Source organism: Salmo salar, chromosome 26, assembly GCF_965601325.2.
Source record: "Salmo salar chromosome 26, fSalSal1, whole genome shotgun sequence".
Taxonomy (NCBI): Eukaryota; Metazoa; Chordata; class Actinopteri; order Salmoniformes; family Salmonidae; genus Salmo; species Salmo salar.
Window position 1 is genome coordinate 38,834,050 of NC_138316.1, and position 23,409 is coordinate 38,857,458.

General features: G+C 41.0%; 1 protein-coding gene across 2 annotated transcripts; it reads left to right on the forward strand.

Moving 5' to 3' along the window:
• Window positions 1-11,599: 11,599 nt before the first annotated feature.
• Window positions 11,600-20,488, forward strand: LOC106587698 (guanylyl cyclase-activating protein 2-like). 2 transcript variants are annotated; one of them, XM_045708473.2, is made up of 7 exons: window positions 11,600-12,556; window positions 12,763-12,833; window positions 13,050-13,226; window positions 16,376-16,653; window positions 16,786-16,935; window positions 17,379-17,487; window positions 17,787-20,488. In XM_045708473.2, the coding sequence occupies exons 3-7, from the start codon at window positions 13,208-13,210 to the stop codon at window positions 17,912-17,914; spliced, it is 684 nt and encodes a 227-aa protein (XP_045564429.1). In that variant the 5' UTR covers window positions 11,600-12,556; window positions 12,763-12,833; window positions 13,050-13,207; the 3' UTR covers window positions 17,915-20,488. The 2 variants fall into 2 exon arrangements, with proteins under 2 accessions (XP_045564429.1, XP_045564430.1); XM_045708474.2 differs by having other exon boundaries at window positions 12,763-12,821.
• The last annotated feature ends 2,921 nt before the right edge of the window (window positions 20,489-23,409 follow it).

Sequence of the window (23,409 nt, forward strand, 5' to 3'; positions counted from 1 at the left end):
TGCAACCAATGATTACTGATCCAGAATAAACTGATGTCTGTACCAGTCTTATCCAATACAATCATACATCCTTTCACTTTAAAATGGTGTGGTATATTTTGTTGATCAGTGGATTTTTTTAAAATATCAGACTGATTATTGCACACAGAGTAAGTCCATGCAACTTATGTGACTTGTTAAGCACATTTTTACTCCTGAACTTATTTAGGCTTGCAATAACAAAGGGGTTGAATACTTGACTCAAGACATTTCAGCTTTAAATGTTTAATTAATTTGTAAAAACATAATTCCACTTTGACATCAACAGTGCTCCCGTGTAGCTCAGTTGGTAGAGCATGGTGTTTGCAACGCCAGGGTTGTGGGTTAGATTCCCACGGGGGACCAGTACGGGGGGAAAAATGTATGCATTCACTACTGTAAGTCGCTCTGGATAAGAGCGTCTGCTAAATGACTAAAATGTAAATGTAAACAGTAAGATGGTCGCCTCACTTCAGGTCCTTAGGAAACTGCAGTCATTTCTTTTTTTATTATTTCTTACATTGTTAACACAGAAAATCCGCCATTACTAACAGCGGCTGCTGCCAACATACAGACAAATCTCTTGCCACTTTAATACATTTAATAAATGGACTTAATAAAGGTATCACTAGTCACTTTAAATAACGTCACTTTAAAAATGTCGACATATCCTACATTACTCATCTCATGTATATACTGTATTCTATATCGTCTACTGCCTATGCTGCACGGCCATCGCTCATCCATATAAGCATATTCTTATTCATCCCTTTACATTTTTTTTGTTTGTTTTTAACCTTTATATAACTAGATAAGTCAGTTAAGAACAAATTCTTATTTTCAATGACAGCCTAGGAACAGTGGGTTAACTTCCTTGTTCAGTGGCAGAATGACGTATAGGTAGTCGTTGTGAATTTGTTAGATTACTTGTTAGATATTACTGCACTGTCGGAACTAGAAACACAAGCATTTTGCTACACTCGCATTAACATCTGCTAACCATGTGTATGTGACCAATAAGATTTGATTTGACATTATGGGGTATTGTGTGTAGGCCAGTGACAAATCTAAATTCAATCCATTTTAAATCTGGGCTGTAACACAAAAAAATTTAGAAAAATTCAAGGGGTGTGAACTTTCTGAAGGCAGTGTAGCTAGTGCCTACCAGTGGAGGCTACTGAATGGAGGACGGCTCATAATAATGGCTGGAATGGAATCAATGGAATGGTATCAAACACTTGGAAAAACATGAGCTGTCCTCCCCTTGGCAACCTCCACTGGTGCCTACTTCTGTGTTTCTAGAAACCCCCCACTTGGAAGACCCAATTCACAATCCCCAAGGAATTAAAGCAATAATACAATATTCCAAAATACAAGTGCAATCTTGTGAAACTTCAAAGCTTAGTAGAGTGGAGCCAAATATTAGCCTAATCTTGTGATTTCATTTTAACACAACGTAATGATTGAGGAGGAGCCAACTACATGGTACAATGGCAATGAAGGAATACATGAATCAACTGAATTTGGTACATCACCTGAAGACAAATAACAACTTGTATACTGCTGCTTGAGAGGTTCAGGAAACAAATGTCTACAGGTATGATAAACAAATATTGGTCTAATGACTTCCTTCAGAAATAACATTGACAGATTAGACTGACGGAAGTCAACTGCGCTAGGAGGTAGGGAGAGAGAGAGAGAAGAAGGGAAGGAGAGACAGTAAGATGTTCTGCTTATGTGTCACGACAGCATCCCAACCACTCATTGTGTGACAGGTCACTGTATGGATGACATACTCAGGTAGGAGGCTTGCATGATGGAGTCTTCTGTGAGAGCCAAGAGCCAGCCCATCTTGTGGTACTTTGAGGCTACTTGCTTTCAGGTAAATTACCACAAAAGAAAAGGAGACCAAACTTAAGGAACATTTAAAAGTATACAGTAAGTACATGTCACCAACAAGTGTTTTTCCCCAAAAGATATAATGTGTAATGCTGCATGAATTAAAACACAGTTAAAGAGGGTGGAAAAGTAAGTTCCCATGTAGCCTAATGCTAATACATGTTTCATACTCATTGTTGTACTTAAAATACTGACAGTTTATTCATGCTTATTCATTACATTTATTTTAAAGTGATACACTTTCTCCCCCAACATTTATTTTAAAGTGATAAACTTTCTCCCCCCAACATTTATTTTAAAGTGATAAACTTTCTCCCCCCAACATTTATTTTAAAGTGATAAACTTTATCCACCCAACATTTATTTTGAAGTGATAAACTTTATCCCCCCAACATTTATTTTAAAGTGATAAACTTTATCCCCCCAACATTTATTTTAAAGTGATAAACTTTATCCCCCCAACATTTATTTTAAAGTGATAAACTTTATCCCCCCAACATTTATCTTAAAGTGATACACTTTCTCCCCCAACATTTATTTTAAAGTGATAAACTTTCTCCCCCCAACATTTATTTTAAAGTGATAAACTTTATCCCCCCAACATTTATTTTAAAGTGATAAACTTTATCCCCCCAACATTTATTTTAAAGTGATAAACTTTATCCCCCCAACATTTATTTTAAAGTGATAAACTTTATCCCCCCAACATTTATTTTAAAGTGATAAACTTTATCCCACAGTAAAACAAAGTAGACAGTATGTCTTCCCATAGATATCATTCCCATGGTCCCGATTCCACTTTTAGTGTCCCATGTAAGGACAGCTCTCCTCAGAAGTCAGAGGTTGGAGATATTTGACCTTTGATATCCGGGAACAGTAGACCACCACTCAACACACCAGGAGACATCTGTAGTGCACTGTAGTGCAGTCGTTCAGTCGTGTACAGAGAGCATTTTGGTTTTAATCAAAATGACATTATGAAGTGGTGGCGATTGGAAACAATAGCAAGTCTGCATTGAAATACATTGATCGTGTCACTGCTTACAAATATCTTGGCATCTGGATAGATGAAAAGCTATCTTTTAAAAAGCATATTGATGAGTTAGTTAAGAAACTCAGAATAAAAATGGGCTTCTTTTATAGAAATAGGTCCTGCCTCTCACTAAATACTAAAAAGCAGATTATTCAGTCGATGTTCCTATTGGTCCTAGACCATGGCGACATCCTCTTTAGTCTATATGAATGCAGCTGCCACTTCATTAAAGCTGTTATATGCAGTTTATCATAGCGCACTGCACTTTATTTACGGGCGACAATTTACTAATCACTGCATTCTCTACCATAAAGTTGCTTGGCCCTCTTTGATGCCACGTAGGTTGATAAAGCCCTTTTGCTAAAAGTCCCACTGTACCTAACATCATTACTAAACTTTAGACATTTAGGTTACCACACCCGGTCTCAGAGATGGCTAACTGGAAATTCCTTTGGTCTCTACTGAGTTAGGTAAATCAGCTTTTACTTTTCTTGCACCTTATTTGTGGAACAGTCTTCAAAATGTTCTGATATTTGATGTTTTGGTGCCTCTAGGGCAATTCAGAAAGCTGATTGAGGACCTTATTGCTGATGAATTTGTTTGTTTTTTATGACCATGCTTTTATTTCTGCTTGCATATGTGTGTATTTTTGTAATTTATGTGATTCAGGGCTCATCTGTAAAAGAGACCTTGGTCTCAGTATGACTGATAAAATAAAGGTTAAATAAAAAAATAAAAAATTGGAAATTCATTGGCGGCCCTCTTGAGGACGTCAAGATTCAGGCAGTAGTTTGTAGAGAAGACACTGCATACACATTGCTATGGTGACAGGTTGGATTGATGCCTCTTTCAAAACAACTTGGAACTTTCCAACTTCAGACTTCCGTGTGTTCAAGACAACTGGGAACTTGGAAAAAAACAAGCTCCGACTGGGAAAAATCATTTTGAACGGACATCTAAGTCCGAATTAAGTTGGAAACTCTGGTATCTTTCTAGACCTCCGACTTTCCGAGCTGAAGATAATTGAGGTCATGACTTTACCTTGTTTTACTCCGAGGTCCCAATTGTCTTGAAAGCACAATGAATTCCAGCCTCAGTGCTTGTGCGCCTGAATACATTCACAGCTATAGTCAAAGAGTTCACAGAAACTAAACATATTGTTGCCATCTGTGACTAAAGTAAATAGTGATGGATTGGATTTGCAGTTTAGAAATGAAAGCACTTGATGTATCTAGTCCTCCCATTTGAAAAAGTCATAAGTATTTGGACAAATTCATTTATAGTGTAATTAAAGTACTCAAAAGTGTAGTATTTGGTCCCATATTCTTAGCATGTAATGACCACATCCCACCTGTGTCTACTAACTCATTGGATGCATTTGTGTGTGTTTTGGTTTATGTTTTACCCAATAGGAACTGAATGGTAAATGATGACTGGACTAGATCAGATGTTTCTGAACACTTCAAAATGAATCTTGATAATGTCATGATTTAAAAAAATCATGAATGAATGATGAATAATGATGAGTGATAAGATTACAGAGGCTACAACAAAACCTTTCACCTTCCACCATTACCAATAATATAATTTATTTGGGGGGTATGATCTTTGTGCCTCTGTAACTTTCACACTCATCATTAATTTATTAATTAATTTATGATTATCCATAATCATGGTAAAATCCACATTAATGTAAAAGTGTTCCCGAAACATCTTCTATTCCTACTTACAATAAAAGTGACTCCAAAATGACACAATGCATTATTCATCATTCAGTTCATATTGGGTAAAATATAACCCCAAACACACTGCAAATGCAGTAGAGTTTGTGTGTAGAGTCAAAAGATTGATGTAGTCATTGAGTGAAAGGAATATGGGACCAAATACTAAACTTTTGACTACTTTAATACACTTTAAGTTAATTTGTCCAAATACTTATGACTTCCTCAAATGGGAGGACTTGACACGTACAGTTAGCCCAGTTGCCGTCTCTGTTCAGCCATACATTCCACTCCTTGCTACTCCTGTGAATTGTCAAATGTGCAGTGGAGTGTTAGCTAAAAAGACTGATACCCAGACTCTGTACTCCAGCATTTTGGATTTGAGATCAAATTATGAATACGAGGCGACAGTACAGAATGTCACCTTTTTTTTAAGGGTATTTTCATACATATCTCTTTTATCAAGAATATATAAAAGCTATCAATTCCAAAATGCTGGAGTATAGAGACACATTTTTTTTTTTATCGCTTCACTGTCCAAATACTGTACATATGTATGGAGGTGAGTGTAGGTCAAAGTCTTCCCTGTGGCTCAGTTGGTACAGCATGGTGTTTGCAACGCCAGCATGGTGTGTGCAACGCCAGGGTTGTGGGTTTGATTCCCACGGGGGGCCAAAACAAAAAAAATACATGAAATGAAATGTATGTATTCACTACTGTAAGTCGCTCTGGATAAGAGTGTCTGATAAATGACTAAAATGTATTCAAGTAATCAAAGTTCTGATCTGTTTTTACACTTAAACGGAAATGTCAAAAATCTTCAGCACCACCCCAACGTCAACATATGTGAAAATGGCACGTTTCTATGTTTTGTAGTAAAACATATTGAGAAAGATAAGTGTTTCCAATGACATCACCAGCCAATTAGTAGGTAATGCCTACTAACAATTGGTCAAAATGACACGATGCACATTGATGATGTCATTGGAAACACTTATCTTCCTTTATCTTTTTAACAGCAAAACATTGAAACTCACTATTTTCATATATGTTGGGGTGATGCTAGAGATGATGCACATGAAGTTGAAAAATCCAGATTTTCACTGGGTATGACTAACATAAACAATAAAAAATTGTAATCTACCTACAGAAATGTTTAGTTTATGTGTTTTATCTGAAAGGCTTTGGGTGGGTTTCCAGGACACAGATTACGTTTATTCCTGGATTAAGAAGCATGTCCATTTAAATTGCTTTTTAGTACAGGACTATGCCTAATCTGTTTCCGGGTAAACCTGCCCTATTTGTATCTATACTTTAAAGGAGCTGGTCCTTGCAAACAAAAGGGTGTGATTAATTTATGTTTGTAAGTGGCATATTTATTTTCTTTTGTCATTTGTGTCAGTAAAAAAAACTACTGGCTAGCCTCAGAGCCATACAAAGGATATTACGTTTTTTTGTGTACCTCCAAAACATATGATATGTACGAATGATCTGGTTAATTAAAGGGCCAATCAGCAGTTTCAACATGCATGTTTGAATTGTGTCGAGGACAACTTTAGCATTTTAGCAAGTTAGCAACTTTAGCTAACCACAAGTGTTTTGCAACTACTTAGCATGTTAGCTAACCCTTCCCCTAACCCTAACCTTAACCATAGTAGCCTAACCTGCTATGTTAGTTAATCTAACCTGCTACATTAGTTCACCTAACCTGCTACGTTACTACACATAACCTGCAAGCTGCTATAGTTAGCCACAAATGCTAACACAACAAGCAGCCTGGCCTCAGAGCAAGACATATGATAATATAAGTCCTCCAATTCGTATGATATCGTATGATGACTATTCCATTCGTAATATAATGTATCCAGGCCAAACTCTAGTGGATAATGGCGAATTTAGGCATATTTGAAATGGTGAAATTATGGCATGTGGTGGAATTTTATTTCCATGGCAATTTCCTACCGTCTACTAGGGGCAACGCGAGAGCCTACATGTCTAGTAGGTTCACGATGAGCTAGGACATTTGGGATGGGGTTGATGATGGGCTACAACAGGGATCTACAGGTCAGAGGATTGCAGGTTCAATCCCAGTGTTAAGGAAATTATTTTGTAATATTTGTTTTGTTTTAACCCTTACCTTAACCACTGAAGCTAAAATTGTACATTAAGCTCTGTACTCCAGCATTTTGGATTTGAGATGAAATTATGAATATGAGGCGATAGTACAGAATGTCACCTTTCTTTTAAGGGTATTTTCATACATATCTGTTTTATCAAGAATATATAAAAGCTATTTATGTATTCTGGACTTTCCATCTTGCTTGCAAACATTGATTGAGTCAACATTGTGCTAATGTTACTTTACTATACCACATCAACATGATCATGCTGCATCAACCATTAAAACCACTTTTCTGTCAATTTGACCCAGGTGTTTTGACACATCACTCATATATTAAGTAGCTCAAACATTGGTATGCCTATTAATAACATTGTCAAGTCCTGACCAGTAAAAGGGGTTAATTGTCATTGTAGTTTGGTCAGGGCGTGGCAGGGGGTGTTTGTTTTGTGTGTTTCTGGGTTTTTGGTTTATGTTCTATATTTTCTATTTCTATGTGTTTATCTAGCTTTTCTAATTCTATGTTGTGTTTTTCAATTACCTCCAATTAGAGGCAGCTGGTTGTCGTTGTCTCTAATTGGAAGCCATATTTAAGTGTGTTCGTTTTCACTTGTGTTTGTGGGTGGTTGTTTCCTGTATAGTCTGTGCACCTTATGGGACTATTTTTGTCGTTTGTTTTGTTAAGTGGTTTTTCCTTCAATAAATAAGAAGATGATCAAAATACCAACTGCATTTTGGTCCACTCCTTACGACGAATGTGACAAACATTTTATTTATCGACAGGAGTGGAAGAAATCAGCCTGCTCATTCATTGATAAGGTCACCAAACATTGCATTAATGATGAGCACAATAAAAGAAAGAGGGCATTTCTAATATGCCACCACGGTGTTGTATTAGTTAATGTGACGACTGTTGCTCATCGAATGATTAACGGTTTATAATTGCGTGATTAAATGAATTAAGCAATGAATCAAGCAATTATTAACTCATTAACCTGGGGCACCATGGGAAAATTAGTTTGATTGAGTTTCTATTTCCCAAATTAACTCAAAGGATATCAGAATATCGATTTTACAACAGTCGCTAAATTAATCAACCTCTTGTCTCATGTCTGAACGTCGCATAATCCGGGAATCTGCACGAACCCGGGCTACACCAATGAGTTTACCACACCAATCTTAGTTGATTATTTATTTACTAGCAAGCTAAAATGATGATAAAAATACACATACACAAAACACAGTCTAGGCTATTGATTAGGACTTAGTATAACGGGCCAACACACTATGGCACGTGTTACCCAAAATGGGGATTTAAAAGAGAGGGAAACAAAGAAAGTGTACTAAATTACTCACGATAAACATTCACAAAAAACACAACAATTATTTTAAGAATTATAGATACAGAACTCCTTTGTGCAATCGAGGTGTCCGATTTTAAAATAGCTTTTCGGTGAAAGCACATTTTGCAATATTCTGAGTAGATAGCCCAGCCATCACGGCTAGCTATTTAGACACCCACCAAGTTTAGCCCTGACCTAACTCCGATTTACTATTACAAAAGTTTGCATGGAATCTTCTCAGGTTTTGGCCTGCCAAATGAGTTCTGTTATACTCACAGACACCATTCAAACAGTTTTAGAAACTTTGGAGTGTTTTCTATCCAAAGATAATAATTATATGCATATTCTAGTTTCTGGGCAGGAGTAATAATCAGATTAAATCGGGTACGTTTTTTATCCGGCTGTGAAAATACTGCCCCTAGCCATAACAGGTTAACAACATGTTGAAGGCATTCATGTGAAAGCATATACAGTGCTGAGTTACCTCAAGAGGATGTAATGTTGATTAGGGATACGCGCTTGCCTATCAGGTGATGTGCCTATTAAGTGGCAATAAAAAAGTTAAAATGACATGGCTTGGGAACACCTCTCAGAACCTGGGGCCGAAAGGGGAAGACTGGGTGAAAGCATGAGGAACTTCTTTAGGGCTTTTATTTTTGTGGAGTCTAGCAGAAAAGTATCCTGGAGGCATAGAGTCAGGTGAAGAAAGAGTGGGAATTGTCATGGTATCAGACTTCGGTTTTCATGAATATACTTATGCTTAACTTACCATATTGTTAATACTGTTATGTTTTGTGTTTTTCATTGCTTTGCAAGTCTTATGCTATCACTCTCTTAGGAATCAGAAGGAGAAAGTGGAGAAACTAAAAGCAGCTCAGCTGAAGTGAAGGAAGTCACCAGTATCAGCTGGAATGGCATTTTGTTGTGTGATGAGAGATGGAAATAAGATGGTGTATGGTGTAATCATAGAACAGAGGCCATAAGTCTCTGAGTTTGAAAACCTCACGGAAACAGCATGAACCAGGACCAGAGGTTCCACGTCCGGTAATCCCAGGGGACCAGGACTACATCTGAGTGTTCCGGAGGAAGTGGAACAAGCCAAGGCAAGAGGGTCCCTACGGAGTGGTCTTAGCGACACCAACAGTCGTTCAGGTGAAAGGAAGCAACATCTGGTACCATCTAAACCACTGCACCAGAGTCCCGGCGGGGAGAAGGAGGTGACCACCAAGCCATGAGGATGATGATAAACCAGGCGGGTGTCCAGAGGGAACGGGAGCAGAGGAGGTCAGTGCACCAAGTAGGAGCCAAGATGTCGATGCGCCAGGCAGGAGCCAGAAAGAAGCCGAAGGAGAGGAGGATCAAGGAGCATCTTCTAACAGCCAACAGATGCTCTCGCCTGAATATCCAGAGAGTCCAGGGATGGGGAGGAGTGACATGCCTGTTGCTCCTGATGACATATCTACTCTGGCAGATACCCCTGACAGAGGCGCTGTCCGAGGGGACGGAGAAACAACGACAGGAGAATGGGAAGGAGACTTTCTTACCATCGACTTTTCTGCCCTCACATGGTCTTTCTAACAGAGTGAAAACCAGGACAGATGAAGAACGGTAGAATGGCCTTGACAGCAACAGCAACAAACCTAGAAGAAAATGTAAACTCACCTCCCACATGCACTAGTACACCAACTAAGACAATGGCAAAATCATAAGAAAGTGGGTTGATGCAGAAAATCTGGACATCTGTTACCAACTGGTGTAGCCACAATGAAGAAACTACCCCAGAATCAAACATTGACCAAAAATTTTGAAAAGCAATGATATGTAATGGCTGGTATAAGTGGGCTCAGTGGGGCCAGCCAAAATCAAATCAAATCAAATCAAATGTATTTATATAGCCCTTCGTACATCAGCTGATATCTCAAAGTGCTGTACAGAAACCCAGCCTAAAACCCCAAACAGCAAGCAAAGCATGTGAAAGAAGCACGGTGGCTAGGAAAAACTCCCTAGGAAAAACTCCCTAGAAAGGCCAAAAACCTAGGAAGAAACCTAGAGAGTAACCAGGCTATGAGGGGTGGCCAGTCCTCTTCTGGCTGTGCAGGGTGGATATTATAACAGAACATGGTCAAGATGTTAAAATGTTCACAAATGACCAGCATGGTCAAATAATAATAATCATAGTAGTTGTCGAGGGTGCAACAAGCACGTCCGGTGAACAGGTCAGGGTTCCATAGCCGCAGGCAGAACAGTTGAAACTGGAGCAGCAGCACGGACAGGTGGACTGGGGACAGCAAGGAGTCATCATACCAGGTAGTCCTGAGGCATGGTCCTAGGGCTCAGGTCCTCCGAGAGAAAGACAGAAAGAGAGAAAGAGAGAATTAGAGAGAGCATATTTAAATTCACACAGGACACCGGATAAGACAAGAGAAATACTCCAGATGTAACAGACTGACCCTAGCCCCCCGACACATAAACTACTGCAGCATAAATACTGGAGGCTGAGACATAGTATAACAAAGTATAACCATGTACTCAATGTAACAGTTGCTGAATGATAAATGATGTTAGACCTTCTGAATATCTTTTCACCATGTATGTGACATAGGGTTTGCCCTCAATCTCTAACAGGATTTTCACTTATGTCAAAAAATTTTGTTAGAGAGGTGTCTGTGAGGAAGGGCAATATGTTTAGGTATCATATTGAGAATGACATAAGGGTTTAGGATGTTTAGTTTATTGATTTTATTGTTTACTATTTTTCTTGTATTCAACTGAGATAACCTGACTCAACCAGTGTGATTGAGTAACTCGTGCTAAGATTGTTAAAATGAATAAGAGGTAGATTGCGTCAATAACATTACAGAAGGTGCTCTGGTTCTCATTTATGCTGGAAAATTATGTTTTTTGGAACTATGACAGTCCCATAGGGGGGATTATGTGGGAGGATTACCCAATCATCTGGTGATTCTTAGTAAATATACTGTTCTCATTGAAGTAGAAAGGATAATCGATATAAGTTTAAATATTAGACATGTGTAAGCAGAATGAAGGCTGAAGCCCATGTGAGTGTACAAAGCTGGATCAACATCGAATTGACCATTGGACATGTAAAAGAACGTAAGCAGAATCTGTGTGGATTAGGCAAGGTAAACCAACAAGACGTGTCTGGTCTGGTCCATGTCTGATCTTGTGAAGGCTACTGACATGCACATGGGTAAATCATACATAGACCACATCGGCCTGAACTTGTGAAGACCTTTGGACAGGAACATTAGCTAATCAGTGATAGGCAACAGTAGGAGTATGCATGTCACGCCACCAATATAATCTATGCCCCAATGTCTGAGCCAATAAGAGAATGGAAACTATGTAAGACAACAAGATTCGTAAAGTGGAGTGATGATGTTATGTAAGGATAAGACTGTATAAATGCCAAGTACTAAGAATGAAGAGTTGGTTCTTCCATGTAATTGCTCAGCTTTGTTACTCTCTGTAATAAAGTATTTTTGAATTCACAAACTCCGGTATCTGAGAAGTATTTGATTCAATATTTTCCACAACACTGTCCACTCCGCGGACCTGGAGTGGGCCCATTCCTCCAGGCTTGCCTGCCACCCGGGCTCCAATTGGACCCTGGCCTTTGTGTGACAATGCTTTTGGTGGCCTACTATGGTTCCAGATGTCGCAGCGTTTGTCGCCGCTTGCACGGTCTGTGCTCAGAACAAGACTCCTCGGCAAGCTCCAGCTGGTCTTATTTAAACACTGCCTGTCCCTCACCATCCCTGGTCCCACATATCCCTGGATTGTGTCACGGGTCTCCCCCCATCTGAGGGCAACACTGCCATCCTGACTGTGGTCGACCGGTTTTCCAAAGCCAACCACTTCATTCTTCTTCCCAAACTACCCTTGCCCAAGAAGATGGCCCAGCTCATGGTGCAGGACGTCTTCCGGATCCCTGGACTGCCCACGTGGACATGGTCTCCAACCGAGGTCCTCAGTTCTGGAAGGCCTTCTGCACCCTCATTGGGTCATCGGCCAGCCTGTCCTCTGGGTTCCACACCCAGTCCAACGGCCAGTCGGGGGGGGGGGGGGTGCCAACCAAGACCTCGAGACTACTCTGCGCTGCCTGGTCTCCGCCAACCCCACCACCTGGAGCCAGCAGCTTGTCTGGGTGGAATACACCCGCAACACCCTTCTCTGCTCTGCCACGGGCCTATCGCCCTTGGAGTGTTCCCTGGGGTATCAGCTCCCGCTCTTCCCCGAGTAGGAAGAAGAGGTCGGCATACCTTCTGCCCAGATGTTTTCCCGCCGCTGTCGTCATACCTGGAGGAGAGCCCGGTCAGCCCTCCTCAAGACCACCTGCAGGTATTCATGACAAGCGGATTGCCATCGGACCCGGGCTCCCTGGTATCATCTCGGGCAGAAGGTATGGCTATTCAACCAGGATCTGCCCCTCCGGGTGGAATCCCGCAAACTCTCCCCCCGGTTTATCGGCCCGATTCCCATCTCCAAAATTATTAGCCCCTCTGCTGTTCGTCTTCTGTTGCCCCGTACCGTTTGCATACATCCCACCTTTCATGTATCCAGAGTTAAACCCATGGCTCACAGCCCTTTGTCTCCTGTCCCCACCAGGGACATCCTGGACCCAGGCCTCATTTCGGATTTCCAACGCCGACACCCCGGTCAACCAGGTATGCAACCAGGTATGCGCCCTAGGGGGGGTACTGTCACACCCTGATCTGTTTCACCTGTCTTTGTGATTGTCTCCACCCCCCTCCAGGTGTCACCCATCTTCCCCATTATCCCCTGTGTATTTATACCTGTGTACTTTGTTTGTCTGTTGCCAGTTCGTTTTGTTTCTACAAGCCTACCAGTGTTTTCCCCTCCGTTCCTGTCTCTTGATTGTTCCTGTTTTCTAGTTTTCCCGGTGTTGACCTTATCTGCCTGCCCTGACCCTGAGTCTGCCTGCCGTCCTGTACCTTTGCCCCCCTAATTTGGATTACTGACCTCTGCTGACCCTGAGCCTGCCTGCCTTCCTGTACCTTTGCACAACCTTACTGGATTACTGGTGATGTAAATGCACCTTCAAGAGCGAGGTAATTGATATTACAGAACAATGGTTTAGAATCTGAAGGGTTGGCCCAAACAATTTGGCTGGGATTCATTCTAGTGCTGTGAAAGCGTCTTGCCCGCTGCGCACTGAACTTCCTCCAATGCACCTTTGAAATTTCCCTGATGGCACACAGGCTCTGCATCATTTCACATGGGTACATTTCTGTTTTCAAATGTCAAGGATCTAGGCTTACTGTACAGCAGCATCTTGTACGCACTGCCAATCTAGACTTAAAGGGGCAGTTTGGGATTTTGCTTCAGCCCAGCGGCAACCCCGATACTTAAACTGGGGGATGGGACTGTATACTGTAAGTGTAACAGATTTCAAATGTAGAGTAATGGATACAAGGGCTGACAGTCAATGAGAGCAACATGACAGATTTTGCCATATTCTGAAGCTATACATTGTTTGTTTACGAAGACATTGTTAAGCCGATCATAACCCCCCCAAAAATGTTTTTTACTCTGTTGTTTTTAAATCAAAAATCAAATCAAACTTTGTCACATGCACCAAATACAACAAGTGTAGACCTTACCATGTAAGTAAGCATTTCATGACAAATAAAGTTTGATTTGATTTTTGATTTATAAACAAAGAAGTATTTAAAAAAAAAAAAACATTTTTACAATAAAGCACACGTAGCCTACATATTAATACATACACACAAACAATCTTGGTCAAATAAGAGTTAGTGAGGACAAGGACACAGCAGGCAAGGTCAGAGTTTCTCAAGCTATTTGTGCCAGGGACCTGAACGCTATCCCGCTGGGCACAAACTGGTTATATCAACATTGTTTCCACATCAGTTCAACAAACATTTTATGTGATAATGTTGAATCTACATAGAAATCTGATTGGATTTGCAAAAAGTCATCCACATAAGGACTTTCATTTATTTTCTTTCATTTTTTTCACGCAACTTTTTACTTTTAGGCTACTACCAGATCTGTGTTGTTTTGCCAACTATGTTCAGAGGTAGTCATAGAGAATGAATAGGCAAAATGTGGTTTAGGGGGTATGACTTTGAAATTCCACAGTAAATTAAAGTATTTTTACTAATGAATATGCCTTAGATATACTTTAATGAGATTTGGACTAATGGCTTACTTTATCCACACCTTACCTCATTATTCCAATATAGCTTTTGTTTAGGATCCACTGCTGGATTCCTGCCAGCCTGCCACTGTGAAATGAACGCTATTGTACCAATTATAAAATGGATAACAAACAACCTTTGAATATAGCCTAGCGGTTAAGAGTGTTGGGCTAGTAACTGAAAAGGCCGCTGGTTTGAATCCCCTAGCCAACTAGGTAATAAAAATGTTGGGTGAAAAAAATCTGAAGTTGCCTTACGTTGACACCTTTTTGCAAATCCAATCAGTTTCCCACATTGTTTCAACGTCATCAGATTACAATTTTTGGTTGAAATTACATGCGAACAACTTTAATGCAAAAAGTTTTTGCCCAGTGGGAGGTGCTTTTATAGGCTTCCCTTATTATGGACTGACCCACTGGAAAATATACAGGGTCGGATTCACTAGGCACGAAACTGAAAAAAACTGTTTGAAACTGGGAGGTACTATATGAGCTCGTTTTGCTACAGTGTGCCCTAATGAATATGACCCAGGTTTGCTTTATATTTTCTTTAGCTCAGTGTAGCCTAGCCTGATGCATTAGCCTTGCAGCGCCACAATCCCATTAGGGAGCTTGATATACCAGTCTTCCATCTACAAATCTAGCTTGGCCGAGAGCCTCTTAGCTTCACCCGGGGAGACATCCAGTCCAGGAAAAACAACATTGAGACTGTTTAAGGAATAAGGACAGACATGGAGCTCAATCTGGCCATGGCCCAGTAAGTGCATCTCAGTTCAAGGTGAAAAGGCCTACGTTACAGCTTTGACGTGGATTACGACATGTTGTGCAATTTACAGTCAAATCAATGTCAGAATGTTTTGTATAGCATATGAGGTCCCTAGCTTGGGTATCTAGCCTACCTGACTGTTTCAGCATTCAGACACATTACATTGTCTTGACAGCAGCTAATGGGGCTCCATAATAAATACAAATACCAATTCCAGAAAACAACTTCAAAATGTGTGTGTGCCCACCGGATGTAAATGACTATCAACATTGTTGTTCTATGGCTGGCCTAGGTTGTATTCATTAGGGCATACTGTAGTTGACGTAGGAAAGTGTTTTACAACAGAAAATGAAAACAAGCCTTTCTTATTGGACAAGTTCAGGCAGTCCCTCCCTGTTTCAATCTGTTTTGTTCCCTTTGGTGCCCAATGAAAATGAACCAGGCTGGTTGTGAAAGGCCTGGCATTCACTCACCTAATTGACTTCTCTGTTATGTTAAGATGTTCTGTTCTGAGAAGATTTGCGGGCATCAAGCTGGGAACCCCTTTAAGGACAATTGCTTTCGATGTGAAATGCTTACATGGCAGTAATGAATGTCCTCTGGCATAATCCATGGACCACTGGTTATGGACGATTCCTTCATAGTGATTGGTTGATCAGCAGCTCCATGGTTCCACAGTGAAAGACTGTGAAGAATTAACCACAGGATGAGAATCACATACTGAGGGACTTTACCAGACAAATTAGCTTGGTCTGAGGGGCTTTGTGTTTTCTATTGATTCAATTGCTGTGCTGTCATGACAGTCTTGACAGCTTATAAATAGAATCAGTAGAAAGAATGAGATGGGGTGGTACAGCCTCATTAAATAGTATTTTCAGTCTATCATGGGTACTAGATTGAGTTTTATTTGTTTTAATGAATTCCATTTCAGATTAATTAAAGCATTTGGGGAGTTGTATGATCATTTGAATTGAGGAGAGAGTGTCTAGGTCGGCATTACCTTGAATAATGTTCAGGACAAGCTGACATGAGGGTATATACAGGGACTATAGGCTAGGGTACCATACGTTTTTATCAATTCACAACCCTTGGGGCCTGGGGAAACCTGTCTGACATAATTCCTGTTCTAAAGCTGCTCCAAGTCACCTGACTGGAACATTAGTGAAGCCTCTGTGTCCAACCTCTTATCAGTTCAAGTGCTTTCATGATCGAGTCCTTCCTAATTACTGACACCAACTCGGGAGTCCCTCCTGTTTAATGACCTCTTTTAGTAGGCCTACTGCAGAGACTCAGCACCAAGGAGCTTCAGAACAGAGGACAGCGCTCCCCCAACCACCTGCCTGCCAACATGGGACAGACGCACCACACGGAGCAGAATGACCCAGAGATCGATGTCAAGGCGCTCCAGGACATGTACAAAAAGTTTGTGACGGAGTGCCCGAGCGGTGTTTTATTTATCCACGAGTTCAAGCGTTTTTTTGGCGTCGACCCAACTGGGGAAGTCTCTGAGTATGCGGAGAGTATGTTTCGAGCTTTTGACAAGAATGGGGTGAGATAGCCTATTGTATGCTGTATGTTTCTGAGTTTATAGTTTTCTATATCCTTGCAAATGAACACGGGCACCGTTTTTCTAAGTTTAGGGAAAAAAACGATTGTTTTCAATTTGTCTATGTCTTTTCAGGATAACACCATTGATTTTCTGGAGTTTGTGGCAGCCTTGAATCTGGTTTTCCGGGGGGACTTGGAGCACAAATTACGCTGGTCATTTAAAGTATACGACAAGGACGGCAACGGCTATGTAGATAGGACAGAACTGCGAGCTATTATTGATGTAAGCACCCAGTGAAGGTCGCCCGAGGATTCCACAAGGTCACTACGGTGTCTAGTGATTAAATTATCCAAGGGTCTTATGGGAGTGTCTTCTTCAGTGGTGATAAATAAGCCGAAGCAGACAATCAGTTTATCAGTTAAAACTTTCTGTTCAGATGGCTAACTTTTAACAATTCTGATGAGCCAATTCTGTGTGTATGTGTGTGTGTAGGCTACTTTTGGCATGAGGTGTGGTTTAAATTACAAATCTAAAACAACTTTGATGTGTAAAAACATTAAGTGTGAATGCACACCTGCAAACAGGTGCTATTGATGTAAGTTAGGCCTAACAATAGTAAAGGTTTTTAGGCCCTCTTACTTTGTGAATGATCTTGTCCCAAATAATTTAGAACCATAGACTGTATGTATTGGTTACACACTGTTGCTTCTTAATTTCCCCCCTAGAGTATATATCGATTAAAGACGACGTCCAAGAGAGAGCAGGAGGGTATGCAGCTGTCGGTGAATGAAGTGTGTGAAAGAATACTGAAGACTGTGGATGTGGACAATGACGGTAGGTGCATACTCAGTCTGAATGTTTACATTATGTGCAGTATTGGGGGCAAATTCAGCAGAGCCCAATGTTGTGGAACAAACAGATAGATATGTTTCGAAATCCCTCTTGTTTTCTTCTACATGTAGTCATGTCAGCTCTATTCATGACATGTTTATCTGCAACGTTCCACAACGTTTTCCTACTGAACGTGGCCCTGGTCTGCTTGTCCAGGTGTGCTGTAGGCCTGTACAGAAACTTCCAGTCTGTCTGTCTGCCTTGTTTTCTGGACAACCTTTCTGTTGTGATGGCCCATACAGGTCACATCACCCTGGAGGAGTTCATCAAGGGGGCCCAGGGAGACCCATGGATCATGAACATGCTCCAACTGGACATGAACCCTTATGGCTGGGTGCTGGAACAGAGAAGGAAGAGCGCACACTTTTAAAATGACTGGAAAGACAAAAGCATCTTCATTTAACATTTTTCTTTATTTTTTCCCCTTTTTTTTTCTTAAACTAAATTAGGTTCCAAATCAATTGCACATAATAGGAAAAAACACATTGCAGATTCATTCAGATTGTTTAAGCTATTTTTAATTATAAGGACAGGAATGGTTGTGTCGATTACCTTCCATAAATTCCATGAGATGAACAGTTTGTTCATTCTGAGTGAACCTGCAGTGCAGTTTTTCTTTATCTATAGATGATTTAATTGGGGCCTTAAAACAATGTCAGTTCCACTTTAACTACTTTGCAGATATGAAACAAACAGACAATCATAATATCAATACAAAATATAAAATTCCCAGATCATGCTACAAAACCAACTTAATAAGAGGTTTTTAAAAAAGGTTCTATTTCACTCAAAATTCCATGACATACAGTAAGGCATTGTTGGGAGAATAGATGGATGCAGTTCAATGCATGAATAATATAATTCACCAATACAGTGCATTCGGAAAGTATTCAGACCTTGACTTTTTCCACATTTTGTTACGTTACAGCCGTATTCTAAAATGGATTAAATCGTTTTTTTCCCTCATCAATCTACACACAATAACCCATAATGACAAAGCAAAAACAGGTTTTTAGAAATGTTAGCAAATGTATTAAAAAAAAAAAAAAATGAAATATAACATTTACATAAGTATTCAGACCTTTACTCAGTACTTTGTTGAAGCACCTTTGGCAGTGATTACAGCCTTGAGTCTTCTTGGGTATGACGCTACAAGCTTCGCACACCTGTATTTGGCAAGTTTCTCCCATTCTTCTATGCAGATCCTCTCAAGCTCTGTCAGGTTGGAATAAGGAGAAGAGCTGCACAGATATTTTCAGGTCTCTCCAGAAATGTTAGATTGGGTTCAAGTCCGGGCTCTGACTGGGCCACTCAAGGAAATTCAGACACTTGTCCCGAAGCCACTCCTGCATTGTCTTGGCTTTGTGCTTAGGGTCCTTGTCCTGTTGGAAGGTGAACCTTCACCCCAGTCTGAGGTCCTGAGCACTCTGGAAAAGGTGTTCATCAAGGATCTCTCTGTACTTTGCTCCGTTCATCTTTCCTGCAATCCTGACTAGTCTCCCAGTCCCTGCCGCTGAAAAACATCCCCACAGCATGATGCTGCCACCACCATGCTTCACCTTAGGGATGGTGCCAGGTTTCCTCCAGACGTGACGCTTGGCATTCAGGCTAAAGAGTTCAATCTTGGTTTCATCAGACCAGAGAATCTTGTTTCTCATGGTCTGAGAGTCCTTTAGGTGCCTTTTGGCAAACTCCAAGCGGGCTGTCATGTGTCTTTTACTGAGGAGAGGCTTCCATCTGGCCACTCTACCATAAAGGCCTGATTGGTGAAGTGTTGCAGAGATGGTTGTCTTTCTGGAAGGTTCTCGCATTGCCACAGAGGAGCTCTGAAGCTCTGTCAGAGTGACCATCGTGTTCTTTGTCACCTCCCTGACCAAGGCCCTTTTCCCCTGATTGCTCACTTTGGCTGGGCGGCCAGCTCTAGGAAGAGTCTTTGTGGTTCCAAACTTCTTCCATATAAGAATGATGGAGAACACTGTGTTCTTGGGGACCATCAATGCTGCAGGCATTTTTTTATACCCCAGATCTGTGCATCGACACAATCATGTCTCGGAGCTCTACGGACAATTCCTTATATAGACAGGTGTGTGTCTTTCAAATCATGTCCAATCAATTGAATTTACCACATGTGGGATCCAATCAAGTTGTAGAAACATTTCAAGGATGATCAATGTAAACAGGCTGCACCTGAGCTCAATTTCGAGTCTTATAGCAAAGGGTCTGAATACCTGTTTTCGCTTTGTCATTATGGGGTATTGTGTGTAGATTGATGAGGATTTTTTTATTTATTTAATCCATTTTAGAATAAGGCTGTAACGAAACAAAATGTGGAAAAAGTTAAGGGGTCTGAATAATTTCAATATGCACTGTACATTTCTTGGTAGTCCAAAAAATATTGCTATCAAGTTGTAAATCACAGTTGGCCTGGTACATTGTTTGCTGCCTCCACTTAAATCGGGATGCATTGTTTCAGTTTCAATCACTCAATATTTTGGGACGAAACTGGACGAATGTAACTATGGCTGGGAATGTCAATACAATCAAACTTGCAAGGGCAATGATCACAAGATTTTAGCTCATCTCGCTCTGGCTAGTATTAGTTGTTTATCTTGTGGTTGTTGATGTGCATAACTGAAGGTGTCATGCTCTGACCTAGGAGAGCTGTGTTTTCTCTGTTTAGTTAGGTCAGGGTGTGATAGGAGGGTGGGCATTCTATGTTTTGTTTTCTATGTTTTGGCCGGGTATGGTTTCCAATCAGAGGCAGCTGTCTCTCGTTGTCTCTGATTGGAAGCCATACTTAGGCAGCCTGTTTTCCCTGTGTTTTTGTGGGATCTTGTTTTTGTGCAGCTGTGTGTGAGCAGCCCCAGAACGTCACATTTGTTTCAGTTTCACCTGTTTATTGTTTTGTTCAAGTTCACAAATAAAATATGTGGAACTACCGGCACGCTGCGCCTTGGCTGATCTTTGACAGGGAATTCGAAGACAGCACTCGTGACAGAAGATCCCACCAAAAGAAAGCCAAGCAGCGTGCGCTCACCAGGAAGACGAGTGGGACCAAGCAGTGTGGTTCAGAGGACTGGACCTGGGAAGAGATCCTGGATGGGGCAGGACCTTGGACAAGGCCGGGAGAGTATCGCCGCCCGCCGGAGGAGATAGAGGCAGCGAAGGCGGAACGGCGATACTGGGAAGAACGGCTAAGAGAGCTACAGGAGCCCGAGAGGCAGCGGCAAAAAAAAAAATTGTGGGGGGCGGGGGGCACACGGGTAGATTGGCTAAGGCGGGTGTAAGACCTGAGCCAACTCCCCGTGCTTACCGTGGGGAGCGAGTGACTGTACAAGCACCGTATTATGCGGTGGTGCGCACGGTGTTGCCCATGCGCACTCACAGCCCGGTGCGCTCGGTGCAAGCTCCTCACCGTTGTTGTGCTAAGGTTGGCACTCAGCCAGCTTGGAGTATGCCATCATTCACTTTGAGCTGGACTGTGTGTTTACAGGCAGTAGGGCCTGCCATCATTCACTTTGAACTAGACTGTGTGTTAACAGGCAGTAGGACCTGCCATTCTGAAATAATTCAGAATAGCCTACTACACCATGAAAATGCCCTTAATTTAGCCACAGAGGATCAACAGCTTCTTTAAAAAAAATGCCAAGCTGTGGATTGTGTGTAGCCCAATAACAAGGCATGGCCTACAGTCGGGAACGCGCTGCAAATCTGTCAGTGTATGCAGTATGCAGTATGCAGACAAAATGGGCTTTCTAAATATTTCTAAAACAATTGCGGGAAAACACAGGTTGGAAACCAAATGTCTCCTGCTAAAAAGAGAAGAAGTCTGCTGTAGCCTAACAAAATATTTGATCAACTTCCAAATATTGTTTTACAAAGTAATCTGACTATGTCGTATGGCTGTGGGCTACACTAGTTCATTTAGCAGACAAGATTTGCTTAGAATTCTGAGGCATTATTTTATATCTGTCATGACCGTCGTTTAAATAACTGGACCAAGGCGCAGCGTGAGTAGAGTTCCACATTTTATTGCTCGTGAAACTTCAAAAAATAAAAAAGATATAACGATCGTGCAAAACGTAGCGCACAAAGGCACTCGCACAAAACAATATCCCACCACGCAGGTGAGAAAAGGGACACACTAAGTATAATCCCCAATTAGAGGCAAAGATATTCAGCTGCCTACAATTGGGAACCATACTCACACACCAACATAGAACTATAATAACTAGAAAAAAAACCTAGTCACGCTCTGACCTATTACACCATAGAGAACCCCGAGGGCGCTCTATGGTCAGGGTGTGACAATATCATTTTATAGTATGAAGAATATAGTTTAACATAGCTGAATAAAATATAAATAATATTTTCTCCAAACGATTTGGGGGAGTGTGGACATGCAGCAATTCTGTGTTGAGCAGTTAACAAAGAAACAGCTATTCCTATATGCTTAATTTAGAGTTATTTATGAAACTTTAGTTGTGATGCAAATGTTGGGCTATATATATATTTTGATTTTAATACATTCTAAGGCTGTATGGTGCTACTCTCATTATGATTTTTTAAAAGTTGCATGAAAGGCATGAGCTCAGCTTTGTTTTTTTTGCGCAGGCTGTACAGACTCATTCACAATCTGACAAACACTTGATAATTCCTCAAATTTCCTGGCTGCATCCCCTGTGTGGCCGTAATGCTCCTTAAAAAAAATCCATGCCTTTTGCGGCCAGTAGCCATTGTGCCCTTGGGCTGAATATGATCATTATAATTCCTATGGACAGCCATGTGAGCACCTCTCACTCACGTGGCTGTCCATCACGTGATCGGGTCTTTCTCACAGGCTACAAGTGAAGACAGACTCGGGGACGCAACGGCGCACATCCATATCCAGTTCTGAGGTGCATATTGGAAGAACTGTCTAAATTTACTTTTCGTCAGCCAACAAGATGAGTAGGCCTACCGAACAGCTAAAGTACTAGCCTATGTCAATCTACTATCCCCCATAATACAAAAGTTGACCTATTCTATTCTGTGCGAGAAATAAATATTCCAAACATAGTGTCATGACTATCTCTATCTTGGTGAGGATCACAGGACAACAGATAGCCCAAACCCCCTCTCTCCCAGAGGAGAGGGGGAGTTGGGCTGGTTTTAGGACTTAATGACAGGTCGTAAACTTTCTCTCTCTTGCACTGCAGTATGGAGAAGTTAAAAATCCTTTCGTTACAACAGAGAGAAACTGTGACACCAAAACTTCAACATCAAAAGATTGGACATTGGAACATTTGTTTTGAAATCCAAATGTTTGGAATGGTTGGTAAGGATCCAAACAATAATCATGTCATCATTTATTATTTTGTGATGTCATAAGGATGGTATAACAAGATAACTGTAACTCTAAGAGTGTACACGCCCGAGTTGTCAGGTTTGCATCTAAATGTTGTATAAAATCAATGATTAAAACATACCTGTCTGAAGATTTACAGGTGCAAATACTTAGCTAGTCCCCCCCTTCATTTTAGAGCCCGTTTATTACTATGCATTTACTAGGTAAGTTGATTAAAAAAATATACGAAATACGGAGTAACAATTGTGTCCCCGATGTCGCCACTCATCTGTGAATCGCCACTGGGCACACAATATCAAGTGCGCCTGTAGGCTATTTAGTGTGGTCTCAATGAAATGATCCATAGCCTATAGGCTACGAAGTGCATGCTTGTAGAAGCACAGAGCAAAGTTATATTTCTAAGATAATCAAATGTTATTGGTCGCATACACATATTTAGCAGATGTTATTGTCGGTGTAGCGAAATGCTTGTGTTCCTAGCTTCAACAGTGCAGTAATATCTAGCAATTCACAACAAT